The sequence below is a fragment of the Penicillium lagena genome, assembly GCF_028827675.1.
Source record: "Penicillium lagena strain IBT 129212 chromosome Unknown utg000001l_segment0_segment0, whole genome shotgun sequence".
Classification (NCBI taxonomy): Eukaryota; Fungi; Ascomycota; class Eurotiomycetes; order Eurotiales; family Aspergillaceae; genus Penicillium; species Penicillium lagena.
The window spans coordinates 4,129,427-4,148,342 of NW_026623222.1; the positions used below are offsets into that span (position 1 = coordinate 4,129,427).

At 53.4% G+C, this 18,916-nt stretch overlaps 9 protein-coding genes across 9 annotated transcripts; 4 read left to right on the forward strand and 5 right to left on the reverse strand.

The window, feature by feature from the left end:
* Positions 1-189: 189 nt before the first annotated feature.
* On the reverse strand, positions 190-2,248 carry osm1 (putative fumarate reductase Osm1; the record flags this gene model as incomplete). Its single annotated transcript, XM_056973737.1, has 4 exons — positions 190-287; positions 346-2,022; positions 2,070-2,138; positions 2,212-2,248. 4 exons carry the CDS (start codon positions 2,246-2,248, stop codon positions 190-192), a joined length of 1,881 nt encoding a protein of 626 aa, XP_056838854.1.
* A 969-nt stretch (positions 2,249-3,217) lies between these two features.
* Positions 3,218-4,811, reverse strand: N7510_001811 (aldehyde dehydrogenase; the record flags this gene model as incomplete). The annotated part of the gene is made up of 4 exons (XM_056973738.1): positions 3,218-3,362; positions 3,415-3,863; positions 3,917-4,310; positions 4,363-4,811. 4 exons carry the CDS (start codon positions 4,809-4,811, stop codon positions 3,218-3,220), a joined length of 1,437 nt encoding a protein of 478 aa, XP_056838855.1.
* Positions 4,812-5,589: 778 nt separating this feature from the next.
* N7510_001812 (uncharacterized protein) lies at positions 5,590-6,779 on the forward strand (the record flags this gene model as incomplete). Its single annotated transcript, XM_056973739.1, has 3 exons — positions 5,590-5,776; positions 5,832-5,902; positions 5,955-6,779. 3 exons carry the CDS (start codon positions 5,590-5,592, stop codon positions 6,777-6,779), a joined length of 1,083 nt encoding a protein of 360 aa, XP_056838856.1.
* A 451-nt stretch (positions 6,780-7,230) lies between these two features.
* Positions 7,231-8,661, reverse strand: N7510_001813 (uncharacterized protein; the record flags this gene model as incomplete). The annotated part of the gene is made up of 2 exons (XM_056973740.1): positions 7,231-7,260; positions 7,315-8,661. 2 exons carry the CDS (start codon positions 8,659-8,661, stop codon positions 7,231-7,233), a joined length of 1,377 nt encoding a protein of 458 aa, XP_056838857.1.
* Positions 8,662-9,140: 479 nt separating this feature from the next.
* N7510_001814 (transcription factor IIF subunit TFG2) lies at positions 9,141-10,415 on the forward strand (the record flags this gene model as incomplete). The annotated part of the gene is made up of 4 exons (XM_056973741.1): positions 9,141-9,398; positions 9,454-9,721; positions 9,773-9,969; positions 10,020-10,415. 4 exons carry the CDS (start codon positions 9,141-9,143, stop codon positions 10,413-10,415), a joined length of 1,119 nt encoding a protein of 372 aa, XP_056838858.1.
* A 720-nt stretch (positions 10,416-11,135) lies between these two features.
* On the reverse strand, positions 11,136-11,840 carry N7510_001815 (uncharacterized protein; the record flags this gene model as incomplete). Its single annotated transcript, XM_056973742.1, has 1 exon — positions 11,136-11,840. One exon carries the CDS (start codon positions 11,838-11,840, stop codon positions 11,136-11,138), a length of 705 nt encoding a protein of 234 aa, XP_056838859.1.
* Positions 11,841-11,988: 148 nt separating this feature from the next.
* N7510_001816 (uncharacterized protein) lies at positions 11,989-12,312 on the reverse strand (the record flags this gene model as incomplete). The annotated part of the gene is made up of 1 exon (XM_056973743.1): positions 11,989-12,312. The coding sequence occupies one exon, from the start codon at positions 12,310-12,312 to the stop codon at positions 11,989-11,991; it is 324 nt and encodes a 107-aa protein (XP_056838860.1).
* A 1,199-nt stretch (positions 12,313-13,511) lies between these two features.
* On the forward strand, positions 13,512-15,037 carry N7510_001817 (CCCH zinc finger protein; the record flags this gene model as incomplete). Its single annotated transcript, XM_056973744.1, has 2 exons — positions 13,512-13,557; positions 13,608-15,037. The coding sequence occupies 2 exons, from the start codon at positions 13,512-13,514 to the stop codon at positions 15,035-15,037; spliced, it is 1,476 nt and encodes a 491-aa protein (XP_056838861.1).
* Positions 15,038-16,237: 1,200 nt separating this feature from the next.
* On the forward strand, positions 16,238-18,084 carry N7510_001818 (putative bZIP transcription factor; the record flags this gene model as incomplete). Its single annotated transcript, XM_056973745.1, has 2 exons — positions 16,238-16,953; positions 17,013-18,084. The coding sequence occupies 2 exons, from the start codon at positions 16,238-16,240 to the stop codon at positions 18,082-18,084; spliced, it is 1,788 nt and encodes a 595-aa protein (XP_056838862.1).
* Positions 18,085-18,916: the final 832 nt, after the last annotated feature.

Genomic DNA, 18,916 nt, shown 5'->3' on the forward strand with positions numbered 1-18,916 from the left:
GAGGAAGATGGTATGATACATGAACAAGACCGAATCAATCTTCGCGCGTAGGTAGACAAGCACAGAAAGAAACTAGTGGCCTAGGCCTCCCGCGGATATCGTGATCACAACAGAGCGAGGGAGGAAGCGAGGAATGTTGGGGGTATGACAGGGAACACAAAATAGCAAAACGAGAAATGCCCAAAGTATCTACAGGTCCAGGCTGGGGGTCTGGCCCTTGACGCGGCCGATGACGATGTGGCCGGCGTACTTGGGGATGACCTCGTCGTCGTGGAGCATGGCGAATTCTGTGACAGGTTTTATTAGCATGAAAGAAAAGAGAACGGAGGGATGATCGAAACATACCCTCAGTAGCATCCCGGCCCATGAAGTTGAACAAGGCGTTGGCACCGCCCGGGTGCTCGTCCAGCCAGTTGGTCACGTCCAGGACGCAGCCCTTGACGACGATCCAGAGGTCGTCCTTCTTGTTGTGTTTGGCGACCTCCTCCATGGTGAACTCCTTCTCGGGGACCTTGAAGTTGGCAGGGTCGGAGTTGGCCTGGGCGGCGGGCTCCTCGGCGGCAGCAGCAGCAGCAGCAGGAGCAGGAGCAGCGGCCAGGGTGGGCAGGCTGCCACCGGCGGAGGCACCGTTCCACTCAACTGAGATCTTGCCGGGAGTGGAGGGGTCGATGTGCAGAGAGATCTGGCCGAGACGCTGCTGGGCGGCAGAGGAGCCGTTGTTGATCAGCTTCTGGAAGAGGTGCTCGCAGGCGCTGTCACCGGCGACACGGCCGTATACAACACAGCCCAGCAACGAGGAACCACCCAGACGGTTGGCGCCGTGGACACCACCGGCCAGCTCACCGCAGGCAAACAGACCTTCGAAGGGCTTCTGCTCGGAGTTGAGGACCTGGGCGTGCTCGTTGATCTCGATACCACCCATGGTGAAGTGCAGGACGGGCTCCATCAGCGCGACGTGGAAGTCGTCGTCAATGCTGAAGGGCAGGTTGTGGAAGAAACGCTTGTTCCAGGGGTCCTTCTTCTTGCCATCGGCAATGAGGTTGTACTCATCAAAGGTCTTCTTGAGGGCCGCCTCGCCGCAGCCGATCTCCTTGGCCAGCTCCTTGCCGGTCATCTTCTTCATCAGGCCACGTCCCGAGTAATGACGAGTGTGGAAGTCCAGCACGTTGGAGGCCTTGCTGTTGAGCACCAGGCGGATGGGCCACTTGCCCTTCTCCTTCTCCTTCCACATCTGACCGGACACGTAGTCACGGTGGCCCAGCTCATCGGAGAACCGATCGCCGTCCGAGTTGAGCAACAGACCACCCTCACCACGGAGCGCCTCGGCTGCCAGGAACTTGAACTTGGCGGTGGGGTCCTTGGGGTCGACGAGACCCGTCGGGTGGACCTGGACCTTGTCCATGTCAATACCGTTGGCACCGATCGCCATGAGCATCTTCTGGCCGTCACCGGTGGCGTGGGTGCCGTTGGTGCTAGACAGACCGAAGGTATCCGGGCGGTGTTTCTTGAGCAGCGAGGTGTCGCCAAAGTCCGCGGCGTAGCCACCAGTGGCCAGAACGACCACACCTTCGGCGCTCTTAGTCTCGTTGTTGTGCTTGTAGGTGACACCCGTCACCACGTTGCCGCTCTTGTTGATCGAGGTGACCTCGGCCTTCTTGACAATCTGGACGCGACCGGGCTCGGCCTGAGAGATCTCCTCGAGGCGCTGCATGAGGGCATAGGTGATGGCCATGCCGGGGAACTTGGCATCGTGACCACGGTGCGTGCGGGGCTGGGAGTGACCGCCCAGACGCGAGACGAGAGTGAGGTCGAGGTTGAAGACGTCCTGCAGCCACTCGACGGCGGCGGCGGACTTGTAGGTCAGGACCTTGATCAGGTCGGGACGGGCCTTGTCACGGGCGGACTTGAGGGTGTCATCGTAGAAGGTCTTGACACTGTCGGCAATGCCGAGGTCGACCTGGGTGCGGGTGAGGGCACCGTTAATACCGGAGGTAGCCTTGGTAGAGTTGCCACCGAAGAAGGCTGGGGGGTGTCAGCGGGAGTGTATCGAAAGCCGGGGATGTACATACCCTGCTTGTCCAGAACCAGGACGTTGCCACCGTTGAGATAGACAGTGTGGGCGGCGCTAAGACCGGACACTGTTGGTTTTCGGGTCAGCGTGAATTCAGGGAAATGCGGGGGAAGAGCTGGGGGAAGGGAAGAGAGACATACAGCCACCGCCGACAACAATTACTTGAGGTGCTGCCATGATGATTATGATGTGAAATGGGAAGAAGGGAAGGGGAGGAAGGTAAAATATTGGGGGAGGGAGATGGGAGGAAGGGAGCAGAGGTTAAGTTATTGACCGGGGTTGAAGTCAGAAGCCGACCGGAGAGGTATCGGCCGAGGCACGACGGGGCGTGGGGAAAGAACAGGGCTGAGTAATAGGCCGACGTTGGTTTGAGCAGGGAGGAATGTAAATCACATGTATTCTGGAGTTGGCAGTATTTCACATGCGACTGCGTCATGGGTTTCTGATTCGTGATTGACAGGAAGTGTCCTACTATACTCTCCAAGACTGTCCATATATCTATAAACATCCCACACGACTAATGATTGTAGCCAGCCTGGAGTGTAGAGCATATTCCGACCGCGCACCCACACCGGCAGTTCGGGCCAGTGAATTCCGCTGCTGGGCCTCGGGACAAAACCAGGGAATTCCGAAAGCAGTCCGAGGATGGTTGAGTAGAGTCGCATTGCAGAAACACCCCTGGAATGAACTACTGAATCATAATAATATCGCTCTCGATAGCATTCATTGATCAAAAGATCCCTAAACCCCGACAACCGTCCAGCAACAATGGGCAAGATCAATTGCCGGGCTGAACATTCAATGCGCCTTGATTGGTCGCCAAGTGACATAATCCGGGAACGGGAATTGCCTTTATGGGCCAGGATGACCTCATAGCGAAGGCCGATGATGATACTGTCGTGGACATTAATTATATACGTCCGTTGCTGATTCTGGATCCAGAATAATAAATGAATAAATGATTCGGGGTATTCGTGTGTCTGGGAGGGAGAAGTAACTGCTCGGGTCAATATGAACCGAGGCTCGGTGAGCGATGAGACGACCATGGAACTGTAGTTCGCTATCAACAGAATATATGATTAATTGTTTATGGTGAAACCACGAACTCCTAATATGCCGCTACCGCGCATCTATACAATTGCAGCATCAGTCCATCCAAGTCACACTCTTGGTCACCAAAAATTCATTCAATCCCTCCGCGGCGTTGAACCGACCCCATCCACTATTCTTCACGCCACCATGCGGCAGAACGGGCTCGTCATGGATTGTCATGCTGTTAATATGGACCGCCCTACGCGAATATAAATTAGCACGTAACTAAAGTGATATGATCGACAACGTACCCAGATTGAAGACGTTTGGCCATCGCCAAGCCCTTGCGCAGATCTTCTGTAAACACCGACGCAGACAGACCGTATCCACTGCCATTAGCGAGGCGAATTGCCTCGTCCTCTTTGTCAAAGACCATGCATGCGGCCACGGATGCAAAGGCTTCTTCCTGCCACAGCGCCATATCCTCCTTGACACCTCCCAGCACGGCGGGGGCCATGCGCACCCCCGAGTCGGCGGGGAGTTTGATCTCTGCGGACCCCGAGATAAAGTGTGCACCGCTCGCGAGCGCATTAGAGATGAGGGCCTCAACGCGACTTTTAGAGGCAGTGTTGACCAGAGTCGGGGGCAGGGGTGATGCATTGGCACCTGCGGCGAGTGCGCTCTTGAGGGCCTCGATGAATGCTGGTGCGATTGAGGAGTGAACGAGGATGCGGTCTGTGGCCATACAGATCTGGCCGGACTGTAGAAGAATGATATTAGAATGATAGTAGACACACAGCGGAACTGACTTACGTTTAAGAATGCGCCGGCCAACACACCTTGCACGGCAGTCTTCAAATCGGCATCCGCACACACGATGGAGCTGTTCTTCCCTCCCAGCTCCATCAAACACGGCTTGAGACTCTGTCCGCATGCGCGGGCAATCTTCCGGCCTACGACCGTGCTGCCGGTGAAGTTGATCTTACGAACTGCAGGGTGCTCGATCATGGCATTGACGACCTCGGGGGCATCCTGTGGACGACACGACAGGATATTCAGACAGCCCGCGGGCAAACCAGCATCCTCGAACGCACGTCCAATGGCCCAGTAGCAGCGCGGGGTCAGCTCAGAAGATTTCAAGATGGTCGTATTGCCCGCGGCCAGCGCGCATGCCGCAGAACGAATCCCAAAGACGTAAGGAGCGTTCCTGTTTCTACCAGTTAGCGAAGGGACTTATGGCTGGCAAAGGCAGCTGCTACCATGGCACAATGCCCAGAATCACACCCATGGCCTCTTTAAACACCATGGCACTCTGCCCCTCCGCCTCAACGACAGGAACACTCCCGCAAATGGAGGTGATGCGGCCCGCCACATCGCGCAGCATACGAATCGCCAATGGCACGACAAACATCTGCGATGCGCCATGGTCAGCACCCATTTCCGTGCGCATATACTCGGCATTCTGTTCTAGACGTTCCTCAAGGATATCCGCTGCCTTGAGCAGGATATCCCGCCTGGCTGTTGGTTTTGTCTGTGACCACGCGGGAAACGCAGCGTCAGCGGCCTCCACGGCGCGAATGGCATCTTGCGGGGTAGCCGCCACGGCGGACCAGCAAGATTGGTTCGTGTAGGGGCTGATCACGTCGAAGGTGGCAGTGGAGATCTCCTCCTTGCCGTTGATTATTAGGGGAACAGTTAGGCGAGTCATTATTATTGTGAGTAGGTAGTGTCTACCTCGAGATGTGGATGGGAGGAAATTTGGTTGAGACAATTCACTAGTCAACGGTACAGCCCGACGACGATCATGGCCGGAAGTGGGAGAATACGAGATGCCACTCTACAGATGATTTTCAGATATTCTCCGGGTGGGAGTCAATAGTGTGCCCCACGCGCGTGTTTATCTGAAGCCACTAGACTCCACTGCCCTGCCCATACCGACCAGCCACGGCGCGAGCATAAATTAAAATGAAGCTCAGGCCGTGCGCGGCTTCTATCTCAGAACTTTCCATGCAAGATCGGGAGGCTGAGCGATCGAGATCGTGACAAATCGGGACAGGGATTGCACGCACTATTGATTTTAAACGACCTGATCGGCATGTCAACCTGTCAACTCATACGCTAGAATCCTCCGGCGATGGAGAACACGTCTCATTCCAAATTATGATCGAGGAAACTATAGGCTGCAGACCGTGGATCAACCCCCCAAGCGATGTCATGTTCACCCGGCCAAATCGGATCGTGTTGTAAGCGCCATCCACAGCCACCCGCTTCGCACCACTTGCACGGATCGAGCTAAGAGAGCCGGTGATCGACCGTCATGAGGATCTGACGGCTGGCTGAATTATTTGGTATTCTCGGGGTGACATACCCACATAGGAGTCTATATAGAGTCTCTCACCCCCTTCGAGAGCTTAGGACATTCATTCATTCATTCGCTTTTCCATTCTGTTCTTTCCTTCATTAAGTTTTTATAATAATAATCTACAATGGCTCCCAGTCCTAGAGGATGGCAGATGATCGAGATCGTCTCGGTCCTGGTCAGCCTGTGCCTGATCTCCGTGGTGCTGCGAGTGGTTGCGCGGCTCCGGAGACAGGTCGGGTTCGGCGTGGATGACTATCTCAGCATGTTAGCCCTGGTGCTGATTTTCGGGATGCTGGTTGAACTGGCTCTTTGTGCGTTATTCATTTACCTGCTTCTCCCCTGGATTTACTAACGGTATTGCTATAGGGTGCTCTATTGGAGGCAATGGGGCCCATTTCGATACTCTGGATGGCCAAACCCTAACCAACTACTACAAGGTAAATCATATCCATTGCCCTCCCAGCATAATTACTAACCCTTAAAAAATAGATCTTTCTCGCCAATCAATTCACCTACTTTCTCGTGTGCCCTTGCATCAAAATCTCCATCATCTGCTTCTACCGCCGCGTCTTCACCACGTCCAAGAAATTCCAACACTTTACCTTCGGCCTCAACTGCCTCATTGGCGCATGGGGTCTTGGAATCTTCCTCGCCTGTGCGGGACAATGCCGACCCCTGCGCGCATACTGGGACTCCAACGTCGAAGGCAATTGCTTCGACAGCACGCTCTTCTTCATCGTGAACCAAGTCTTCAACGTCGCTATGGACTTTGTGATTCTTGCCCTCCCTGTCCCCATGATCTGGAACCTGCATCGCGCGTGGCAGGACAAGCTCGCCCTGAACGGAGTGTTTGCTTTGGGTGCTTTTGTTTGCTTCGCAAGTCTCTACCGCATCGTCGTCCTCTTCTGGATCAGCCCCGCCGATCCCACATATACCGTCTACCAAGCCACACTGTGGACGCACATTGAGCCTACCATCGGCCTGATCTGCTCTTGTCTGCCTATGATTCGGGGGCTGTTCCCGGCCCTGAAACTGACGGGGTCACGCAAGAGCACGCCCTACTACATCAATACCTCCAAGGCCAGCTCTATGTTCTTGTCGAAGTCGAGCCCTCGCTCCCCAGATGTCGAGTACATGAGAAACATGGAGGCGGGCATGTACGGAGCTCAGAGCGAGAAGGGCCAGAATCGGTATCTGGGCAATAACTATCTACTTCCGCTGGATATCACGATCCGCACGGAGATTACACTCACCCCTGACGAAGAGCCGGTCGAGGAGGATTCGAACTCATCGTCGACGACGTTGCACGACTGAGTGCACTACCTTCAGTATCCTATATGCCGTTACGACTTGACGATATTCTTTTCTCGACAGAGACAGGGTGTTCGCCTGCCATCACATCTCCTCAGCCACCGGCCCTTCCTTTTCCACTCACGACCTACCAACTACTCACCCATCCTGTCTCTCCATTGTTTTACTATTCTTTTCTTCACAATGACTACTGTTGATATACACATTTATTCTGTCGGGTATATACCCGCCAACCTGCACATAAGTTACTTTCATGTTCTGACTTTTTCTGATCTGATACCATGTCCTGTCTAAAGAATCCTGTACAATAATTAATAGCACATAATAATGGAACTACTCGGTATATTATGGAAAGCTAATTCGATTCATCATCTTTGATTGCCAGTAAATGAATCTACATTATGAAAAGCAGGCATCAGTTCGTGCGCTATTCCGTAACTCATCATCTCGTCATTCAATGGACCATCTGGCCAGCGGAGAAATCCTAAAAACAGTCAAATGATCATTCGAACTGACCCAAACAGGACCTTGTACATACCGGGAATTTGTCAGTGATACTAGCCGCCACACGCTCCACATCCTCAGCCAGTTCCTGAACACCCAGATCCCACTGGCGAAGATGATTCCCACTAGATCCTGCACCCGCAGAATCGGCATCGAAATAAATGACTCCATCGATCTGATCAATGCGACCGCGTAGACGCCCCTGTTCTACCATGCGCGCGGCGTATGCCTCGGCCTTTTCGCCTGCGGACAAATCGCCCGAGGATTGAAGGCCGAGGATTGAGCCGAGGGTATTCACAGTGATATTTTCGTAGAGTTTGCTTGCAGCGACTAGGTTATGTTCGATTACAGCCTTGTCGAGGACGGTGGTTCCGTCGGCGGTGACGGCGAGCTGGTGCGGGGCCAGTTTGTTGGCGAAAGCGGCGACTTCCTCTGCTGTCAGTAGCCGGTCGAGGAACATCTTCTCTAGAATGGAGAACTCGTCGACCGACGCGGTGCGGTCATCCTTGTACAGACGAGCGAGAGTGCGGGAGCGCTGTGGGCCCGCAGGAGCGAGCACTGCGCATCGAATAGCTGCTGACAATGCGGTCAGGCGGTCGCCTTCGTCCACGCCGGGCGCCAAACTGACGCTGAAGTATTCCTGGGAGGCATCCAGAAAGCGGCGGCGGGCGTCGAGGATGCGCGCCTGCGATAGTTGAAAATATAGCTTGGCGTCATGGTCTTCAATCTTGCTGGGAAGGTTCTTGATCCGATTCAAAAAGGCCTCCGCGGAGGTGGTGTCGTCGTCCTCGAGGTAATAGCGCACGATCCGGATCCAGAGACGTGCCTTGGCGGCATCGGAAACCAGCCGCTGAGAGCTGTCAATATGGATACCCTGCAGCGCCCGCGCCGCAGCCGTGTATTCCTCTTGCGACTCGTAGGCCTCGGCCAAGATCTCGCGGATCTGGGAGTCTTGCTCCTCCACGGAGGTGGCCCGCGACTGTAAGAGGGTAACTGCATGTTGTCCGACCCTAATCTTTGTTTCCGAGTCGAGTTTTTGGAGGATAGCGATGAAGGAGTCGAGGAGAGGTCGTGCGGCAACGATGCTGATGTCTTCGCCGAGCACGGAGTCGAGAAAGTAGACCAAGTCTTGGGCCAGTTCGTGGCCAGAGGAGGTGGATAACATTTCATCAAGGAGGTCTTTGTACTGCTGAAGCTTGGTTTGGGGATGAGTGGTCGACTCAATGGCCGCCAGGGCAGCGGTGATCTTCTGAGATGCCATAGCCGGGTGTGTGTGATCTCGCGAGAGAGGGTAGACAAGTGCTGGCGAGTTGTTGATGTGGGTGGTTGGTCTTATCGATAAGGAGCTGGGCGGTATACCACCACGACCGGACAGCAACATATGACAATAATATGAGCAGAATGGTCTGGAGTGCTTGGTATTTTGCTTGGAAGGAAAGAAGAATATCTTTGGCAGCATTAATGAAGTTTACCCAGGAAATGCATACGCGGTATCCCAAGAAGGCTTCCTAAGACAGTATTTGCCCCTAGGCTTAAGCCCATAAGGCCCGAATTAACGTTAAGAGATCCACCGAACTGCTCTAATGGTCTCATTGATCTATTGATCTCAATATTCAATTGATTCATGACCCTAGAGTGTATGAAGTGTGGGGGATCTTTGTTCTTGTTGGAGACAAAGGACACACCGCCTTCCGCTTCCAAGTGCTTGCCTCCATCGCGGTGGCGGAGCTCCGACCTTCCATCACTTCTCTCGACTTTCCATCCACACCCCCTCCCTCTTCGAGTCTCTCTAATTTCGGTCGACGGTCGCATTACCTGGCAAAGTACTTCGAGTTTCATTTGACTGACGCTCCGTCTACCATGGCACAGGTCAAGGCGGACCCAGACGCACCGTACATCAAGCCGGATCCTGACAACAAGGATACGATTCTGGCAGACCTGGACGATGAGGACATTTATGAAGATGCGGGCGACCTAGACTTCTCTCTATCAGGACAGAATGTCTGGCTGTCGCGTCTGCCCCGGCAGCTGTGGGAGCATTGGGCACACTTGGACGATGACGAAGAAGTCGAGATTGGGACGGTTCGGATAGAAGGGGAGCCCGGCGACCTCAAGCGGGTAAGCTTGACTTCTGTGTATATTGGTCTTAAGTTCTCATGTTTATGCTGTGCAGGTCAGCTTGCGCTTGCACGACCGCCCCGATAACCGCGACATTCCCAAAGACTACACGCTCCAGCAGCAAACCATCACCGCTGAAAATAAATCACACTTGACTTCAAATACATATGTATTCACCGAGAAGGATATCCCAGGAGCCGATACCAACAACGCGGCGGTGTTTGGAGAGGCACGATCAGCTCTGTATGAGGCCATGAAGCGCGAAGCCCGACGGCGGGAACGCAACAAGAAATGGGAGCCTTATGTGCGGAAGACCGTTCCGAGTATGTATTTCCTTTGAGCTGCATATACGACACGTACTGACCGATCCCCAGAACATACGGCACTAGTTGGCCGGGCTAGCGAGGAGTTTAACTGTCTTCCGGTGGAAAATGAAGAATTCCGATTGATCTCTGAGAAGCGAGCGCTCGAGGCGCTGAAACCAAAACGGGAGACGGTCTTTATTGACAAAATACCGGGCAAGCTTCTACAGTCGCGCCATGCTCTGCCTCTGGAAAGGGGCACGTTTGTGGTAAGTTTGCATATCTCTGCATTTGGGGGGATTGGTCTAATCATCAACAGCAACAAGCAGGACGGCCATCCAAGGCCAAGGCCCAGGAAAACAAGTCCACAAGAATGCCACAAAACGAGTTGCTGGATCATATTTTCGAGTGCTTCCGCAACTACCGGTATTGGCCCTTTAAAACGCTCAAGGCCCGGCTGCGGCAGCCTGAGGCCTATCTCAAACAGACCTTGGAGATGGTTGCGCATCTGGTCAAGTCTGGTGACTTTGCCATGACGTGGGAACTGAAGCCGGAGGCGAAAGAGAGCAGTTATGCTGCGAACTCAGCATCCTACGTGAATGCCAAAGAAGAGCTGCCGCCTGGTCTAGATGAGCAGTTCGACTCGGAAGATGATCCTACGGCTTCGGGTGTGGGGACGGACCATGACGATGTGAAATTCGAAGATATCGCCTGAGATATGTACACTGGATAGTCACGAACAATTAATGCCTTTCCCTTCCTATAGACACTGATTTATATTCGACCATTTTCTTTGTCCATGGATATATAGTTTGGGGATCGTGGGATACAACCGAACTAAACAATGTCTACGGTATAATACGAATGAGCATGTATAGACAAAGTACTGGACCAAGGACTTTTCTTTCTAAATTTTTTGCCGCCTGCAGAACCAAAATGATGATTCCCGGCCTGTGAGGTTTCATGTCTACACAGAGGTAGAACGTCATCTGGGATGAGCAAAATCAACATTGGGACAGCTATCCTTTGGTCTAGATACGAAACGTAGCGCGTGGAAGCAAAGGAAAGGAGTTTCAGGGGGGAGAAGTGAACTTGTTGAGAATAGTTTACACTACTGTATTCAGCTCGAGCATCTTCTCCAGTCACGGGTTTAGCAATTTTGTTGAAATCAGGCAACTGAGAGTTGCTTTTCCTATTTTATCGGTGGATCCGGTAAACACAGCCATGTGAGGCGCCGTATCTTCTGTGATTCGGGCGTTAACAGAGCCTCGACCAAATAGAACAGTGAGATAACTTAAGACTAACAAAGATGAACATGGTACGCAAGGGTGAACTCGTTGACAAAGATGAACAGTTTAATCTCAAGGAGCAGCTTTCTGAAGCCGCAAGCAGAATTGCTGTCGATCAGCAACAGCTTAGACGGTGCGGTGCATCTTCAGATCGGATGCGCAAGGAGGACCTTTTCCTTCGAAGCGACTCCATTCGCGACACGCTGAATCTCCTCAATGCCCCTGTCTCCTCCCTTCACAATAGTGTTGCGCAGTATGGGCTGCCAAAACCCCTCGTGATTTGCTACAAACCAGTCCATATATCTTTTCATTCGAACTGGAAACGAAGGGTTTTGCGAGACAGCACTGCCAAAGAAAAAAGAGTCCCCATACGGTCGGACACCAATGCAGAGTTTCCAAGCCTGGTCGTGATCCACAGGAAGGACGGAACAAAGTAACAGATCCTCTGCCGGAACATCATCGGAGATACAGCGTCTGGCCAGATCTGGTGTATTATTGGCAGCCCTGGTGTCAGAAGAACTCCCAAGTCGTCCTAGGCCGACACTGACAGCATCAAAGACGACGGTGAGCTTCTTGCCACTTTGGGCGACGGCATGTCTGATGTCTTCAACGACGGTGGGGCTGTTGTAGTCGAAGACTTGCGAAGCTCCTATTTTGAGCAGACTCTTGTGGTTCTTGGGAGATGCTGTGGCGAAGACTGGATCAAATCCCGCAGCTTTGGCGACTTGGATTGCTCCTGTCCCAACCGCAGATGCGCCTCCCCAGATCAAGATGGGAACGCCAGTCGCATCTCGGCCATCGAGATCAGCTGCGGGAAAGCCAAAACCAAGTGTGTTGAAAAGCGCGTCCATGGCAGTTCCTACAGATATGGGAATGGATACAGCATCCTGGTCACTTATACCCTTTGGCATTGCCCATGTCGTCTGAGTTCTACATCGATGTCAACACCAAATCTGTGGCAATAGAAAGAAACGCCATGTTGCCATCGATCAGAGCAACTTACCCATCAGCTATGAGATAATCTTGATGTGCCCCGAGATACAATGGTCGACGATGTCCAGGCATGCTTATGCCAAAAAGTTCTTGGCCGATCTTGAAGGAGGTAGAGTCGCCCAGTTCGACTACAGTGCCGACCCATTCATAACCGGCGACGGAGCCAGCAAGACCGACAAGTGCGTGCTTAAGATCTGCCGGATTAATAGCCGAATATTTTACTTTGATGAGAACCTGGTCCCCCGCTGGCTTGTATTCTTCCGCGATGTCTTTCATGGAGACTTCTCCATTCTCACCTAAGAAGATGGCCCGCCTTGTACCGAGAAGCATTGTGTATTAAAAATGGGATGGAGCCTTAGATATGGCTTCACTTGAGTTATTATACATTTCTGCTTTCGAATATTTATTTTCGCTGCAAGGCATCGAGTTGATATACTTCCTTGCGGAGAGTGGGTCGGCTGAAGCGGCGTGAAGTCGGCCCGATTACATTGCTGTTTGTAAGCTACATCGGGCACTTCTTTGTAGCCCACGCCCTTGGAATCTGAATCCGAGATACACCTGCTCAATCGTCCCGATGGCATAGCTATTTGTAAGCTACACCCGTTGGTACAATTTGTAAGTGATCATTATAAGTCCCCGACATGCATACATGATTAAGGCAACTCACGGTGGTGTATGCTTGCTTGGTTTGGATCTATTTTGCAACCACTAGATGGATTGAAAAATCTTGTATGTTTGTCTAATTGTGTATCACCACGGGCGCGCATCCCCGCACTTATCATACGTTCGTCTAGATGCCGTAAAAGTATTTGAAAGATGGGCTCATATACTTCAGTTCGGGTTGATCGTGGAGATGAATGTCAAGGCTTTGATAAGGTCTTGTAACTTCTACTTTACATCAAATTGTAAAAGCTATTATGATGAAAGATATACCGTGTTGTAATGCAGCATCGCGCCGTGGATCCTCCTCTACGAGCTTGTGATCTTCATATATGAAGCTGGACAGCAGCCCAATCCGATGACCCAGAGCAGTATCTGGCACCTCGAGTCATCAACGTTTTTGTTTCAATGCTGGGTTTCTCCGCCCTCTGTCTTCTCTACTTCGTCAATCACTGGACTGCAACGTAGGAAGCCGCAGACGTCTTTGGAAGAAAAGCGGCGGGCCAGCCGAGTGATGCAGTCGGTATATGATCCCCTGAACAGACCGACCTCATTGAATGTTTAAAAAGAACTGAATCATATCGCCAGCCTTCCCGTCTTTACTTTTCGGTAAAAAGCTCAGCAGGCGGGGCTCAGAAGGAGCGAAAGTTCAAAAGCAAGGCATGCCAGACTTTCTTCTCCTTTGCACGACGGTCATGTGACCCGATGCGCCACCCGCGGGTATTATTAGTGATGATCGAGCGCGTATCAAGCAAGCTTTCCTCCATCATCCCACCCATCTGCTTGGTGGTCTGCGCCGTAAACTGCCTTGACCTTGGGTTTCAACTAACCGCACAGTGCTCTAGCATTTTAGACTGCAACAGCTCACCATGACCGAGAACGAAGACCTCCTGGCCAAGATCGGCCAGCTGGCAGGTGAGTTGCTCCTCGTCACTTTGGCTTCAGCAGCGAGCTCACCTCGATAGGCCAAATCAATCGACACAAGACTCAGTCATCCCAGCCCCCAAGTGGCCAGTCCTCCTCACAATATGTCTCCCGACATGCCCCCTCACACCCTGGATGGGCGCCCTACTCGCGAGGAAGAGGACGTGGTCGTGCGCCAGCTCCGCATCGCAATCGGACGCTCGTCCTGAATAACACAGGCGCAAGCTCCACACCCTCTCCCGGACCCGTGAGCGAAAACGACAACGAGGTGCGTTCAGCGACAACCTCGAACGGGTGGGTTGCGAAGCGCGATCGCCACATGCAGCTGATCAACTCCGCTGTCTATGACAAGGAGGCCCAAACCAGGGCCAAAGCGATGGAGGAGACGCGGAGACTCAAAGCACAGAGGCGGGCACACCGTGAACAGACCAAAGTGCTTCGGTACGCGCAGAATGCCCCAGTGTCTTCCTCGACTGCTCCATCTGCCGGCCACCAGATTCTTGTTCATGATCAGCCTTTCCAGATTGCACGTGGTGGAAGCAAGCTGGTCCGCATGTCAAGTATGAAAAATTCTGCGTCTCTGCATAGAACTGGCTTACCCGTCCTAGATGATCCGAATGCTGCCAATACGACGCCAAAGCGAGTCACCGTGGCTGGCGTGGCCTTTGTGCGGAGCAAGAACGGCAACCTCCACCGCGTTGGAGCGGTGGCCTCGAAGAAGTCAGTTGGAACTTTTCAGTGTTGGACGCAGCCGTTTACTGACAGGGAGGAATACAGAAACCCGACAGCAGTCAAGAAGCGCGACGAACTGTGCAAGAGATTTACTACGACCGGTATTTTGTTTTCCGACGGGCCATCATCTCGCAAAGTTGAGGTTGCCAAAGCTGACACTTTCGTTCTAGGGACCTGCTACAAAGGCCCGTCGTGCCCCTACGTGCACGACCCCAGCAAGGTGGCCATTTGCAAAGAATTTCTGCAGACAGGCAAATGCAGCGCAGGTAACAGCTGTGATCTTTCCCATGAGCCCTCGCCCCACCGGTCCCCTACCTGTATGCACTTCCTTCGTGGCCGGTGCTCTAACCCTGAGTGTCGGTACGCTCACATCCGGGTGACCCCCGGGGCGCCAGTGTGCCGCGGCTTTGCGACTCTGGGGTATTGCGAGAAAGGTGCCGAGTGCGAGGAGCGCCATGTCCACGAATGCCCGGACTATGCCAACAACGGAATCTGCCACAAGAAGCGCTGTCCGCTGCCCCATGTGGACCGCGCCGGCCAGATCCGGAAGGCAGCCGCGGCGGCGGCCAGCAAGCCTGAGCCGTCGGACCGGGAAGAAGAGTCCGATCCGTCTAGTGAGGAAGAGGACTACGATGAGATCGACTCCGATGACGTTGACTCGGATGAGTTTGACGAGGAACTGGTCGAAGGCGTGGACCGCGGCGAGCTGTCGCAGCAACAGGACTTTATCCACCTCTAACCCGGCTTCCTCCCCCTCTCGCTACACCCCAGGATTCCCCGTCTGTAGTTTTTTGGATAGCGTGGTCTTTTTGACTTTTTGGTGGTTTCCGATGATACCCCGGCACGCCCTGTTGATAGCATACAATCAAGGAAAAGAGCAAATAACAATGGTACATGGTGTAAGACATAGTTTGTTCCTCCTGAGTAGCCATGTCGACGTGATGTGAATCCGCTGCTGGTCCGGCTGACTGGCGGGCTGGGGCTCGTGACTCGGATGACAAGGTGATGTAATTGGAAGGAGGGTCGAGTCTCGAACTGAGTCACTGCCAAACGAGTCGTTCGTTACGAGTGCGGATGGTCCTCGAGGATCTATAGGCCTAGAACGGGAGATATGGGTCGGTTAGGTCGACAGAGACCAGACCCAAACCAGACATCTTGACTACGAATGGATTCCTTGCCTATCATTCCCGCCGTTATGCGCCAGGTCAGGCCGAGAAGGGGGGGTGAGTTGAAGTGAGGCTTTGGGTGGTGGAGGGAAAGGCTTGACCGCCAGCTGAGTGCGTTTCAGAGTGGTTGGGCAGGCTTCTGCCTGTCCAGGGCGGTTGAGGGTACCTTTTGTTTCCTTGTCAGGACACCCACGTCGGCTGGCGGACACTGGTCCATACCTCCCACGCTAGAGCCTAGATCATTCTTGTCCTTGGTGATCGAAACTCGTCATCCGACCCGGGGGGTGATCACTGCGGAACCATGGCCCAACGGTGGATCTCCCGCTCCGGCACAGATCGCCCGTCGATAGTCATGTAGAGCCCTGGAGAGTCGGGTGGGCCGCCATCGATAGGCTCTCACGACGTGCGCAGTGGGATGCAGGCGTGCCCAAGTGCGCAGAGCAGCCAATTACCGGGGGGAGGCTCGCCCGTCATTCGCAGGGGACACAAAAGGTACTGTGACCGGCGGGTCAGGGCCTGTCCGGCTTGTTGAGGAAGTACCAGTACCTCCACTCCCTCTATAGTCATGCCTGGGCTTCCCCTCCTCTTCTTCTTGCTTCAGCACGCCTACTGCCTCTTCTACCCTCCCAGTCTCTCTTTTTCGTCTGATTCCCATCCAGCCCTGTACCACATCCTTCCCCCAACCCCCCACTTCCTCATCCCACCTCCCACCCCCAAACACCCACACCCACACACACAAAACAAACAAATATACACACACCGCTCCTTCGGTCATGTCACGATACGCCCACTTCGACTTTTATCAGCAACAATCTCCATCCACAACAATAGACCCTAAAGGTGAAGACGACGAGATGAGTGTGCTGGACGACAAGATCCTCGACCCGAACTCCCCCGGTCTGCCCGATCGCCGCCATTCCTACGACACAGATGCCTTCGCCCATCGGGATTCTGTCTGGTCCAACCTGTCTGCCAGTTCCAACCAAGCCTCGTTCATGCCACCCGAGGGCCCAGCATACGCCCAGCATCATCAGTCCTGGTCTGTATCTCGTCCCGAGTCCGGCTCATGTACCCCGACCGCTGGCTACGACCAGTACCCCTCCGAGGGAGACGCTGCCCCTCCTTTCACGGGGGGTGCCGTAGGCCCTGTGAATGCCATGCCCATGACTGCCATGTACCGCGGCGGCGGAGGCATCCCGTTTGGTCCGCCGGGCGGGGTGGCCATGTCGCCGCAGTCGAGTCATGGATGGATGCCGGCGCCGATGGATCTGGCGGACGCTGCCCAGTCGACTAAGAGTCCGCCGACTTACCGGCATGGATCACCGTTGACCGTTCGACGAGATGGGATTCGCAAGAAGAATGCTCGCTTTGAGATTCCCGCCGAGAGAACCTTGAGTAATATCGACCAGTTGATTAGCCAGTCGCTCAATGAGGACGAGGTCAAGGAACTCAAGCAGCAGAAACGACTGCTGCGGAACCGTCAGGCGGCGTAAGTTGTCGATGAAGCACAGAAAATGGTTGAATCCACTAACCTGCAATCGTTGATAGACTGGACTCCCGTCAACGAAAGAAGCTCCACACCGAAAAGCTGGAAGAGGAAAAGAAACACTTCACAGGGGTCATCAGCGAGCTCGAGGAAGCACTTCAGAACATGAAGCTGAGGGAGGTAGAGCTCCTGCGCGAGAAGGGCGAATGGATGGCTACCCAACAGCAGTACAACCAATACCTCGACGGTCTGCACATGGAGAAAGACGAGATGATCCGCGTGCATACGTTGGAGACGGCCGAGCTGCGCAAAAAGAACAATATCCTGATGGAGACGGTTGACAAGCTCGAGCGAGGTGTCAAGCCCGCAGATCCTGTTGCCGGCGATTTCGCTGGCTTTGAGAACCTGGCCATGGACGGCGCGTGGGAAGACTTTACCATGGCTGACGATGGACTGTCGCTGAATATGCCACACACTGACAAGGCGGTTGAAAAGATCAACCCTGTTGCGTCGGACTATCCGTTCAGCTGGAACGCCTTCTACATGTGTCTGCTCTTTGGAGCCTTCATTGCGTCGAACAGCACCTCGCTGCCGAGCCGATCCCTCCCTCAGCTGTCAGAGGAATACCGTGCCGAGTCTGCGAATGTGCTGAAAGCAGTACTTGCCTCCTCGACGCCAGAACTATCCCACCCGTCGGGCCACCCTCTGCCGGGTCCATCCACTGGACCAGCTCATCATCATATCCAGATGGCCCAGATGGCCGCCGCACCAATGCCATCCTCTTCTTCGTCGGGGCTAGAACAGCTGCACAATACTCTCGTCATGTCCACCGAAGCCCAAGAGCGCGAGCAGGTCTTTTCTCTCAACGCAAACCAATACAATTCCCTGACGACCTTCGAGGACGATGGCACGGGCGTCAAACCTCAGCAGCCGTCCAACTTGCAAATGGCCCTCGAAGCGATGCGCAGCAACCAGCGCATGCACACCACGGGTCCTCCGGCTTCGGATGTCTACACCCGTTCTCTCATGTGGGATCGCGTCCCCGAGAAGGTGATCCGGGATTTCCGTCGCATGGTCCAGGAATATGGCGCCGCGCCTGTTAAAGAGGAGCCAGTCGGGTTTGCTCCCGCCTAGGGGTTTTTTTCGGTTTCTGACCAACAAAAGCTAGCAATGGCTTTCGATACTTCCTCCGCGTGTGTCCAGATAGAATCCACGCGCAACTTCTCCTTTGTATCTCTTTGACTGTTTGTTTTCAGCACAGCGTCAAACTTTTTAGCGACCAGCGTGATTTAGCATTTGCTTTCTTGGCATTTTTGTGGTTTGTTTTGTTTTTGCAGCGGAGCGGCTGAGCGGTCCTCTTCGATGACATGAAATGCGGTGGATGAGATATGATCTTGATGATGAGCTATGCACAGATGGATGGATATGAGCTTATGAGATGTGATGACTGGACTTCTTTCTTGCATGTGGCTATTTGATCCTGTTTTTAGCGAGGATGGATTATTGGGAGTGGATGATTTGATTGGATTTGTCTTTGGCTTGGCTTTGGGTTGGATTGGGAGACTGCTTCTTTCCTCTTCTTTTCACTTCACTTCTTTACTCCTTTTCTCTTCCCTGGACATGGCCTTACTCTTGCTGCTGTTTCTTTCTTCTTGTTTCTTCCAGCGAGTCCTTCTTGCTTGCTCACTTACTACACCTTCCAAAGGCGGCGACGCCCATGACGAACGAACATGATGAAGTTACGAACGACCCCCCTGCGCATATTGATGATTACATATGATTGATGCGACGATTGCCAATGATGAATACGAAACGATTTCTTTTCTATATCATACTATCACCCGTTGAATCTTTGGTTTATTCTGCGAGCTTTTAATCTCTGGAAGGCTCTCCGTGAGCGCTTCGATTTCCATTCCTTGATATCCGTCCGTTCTGTGGTTCGGATTAGCGCTTCGATTCATGATTT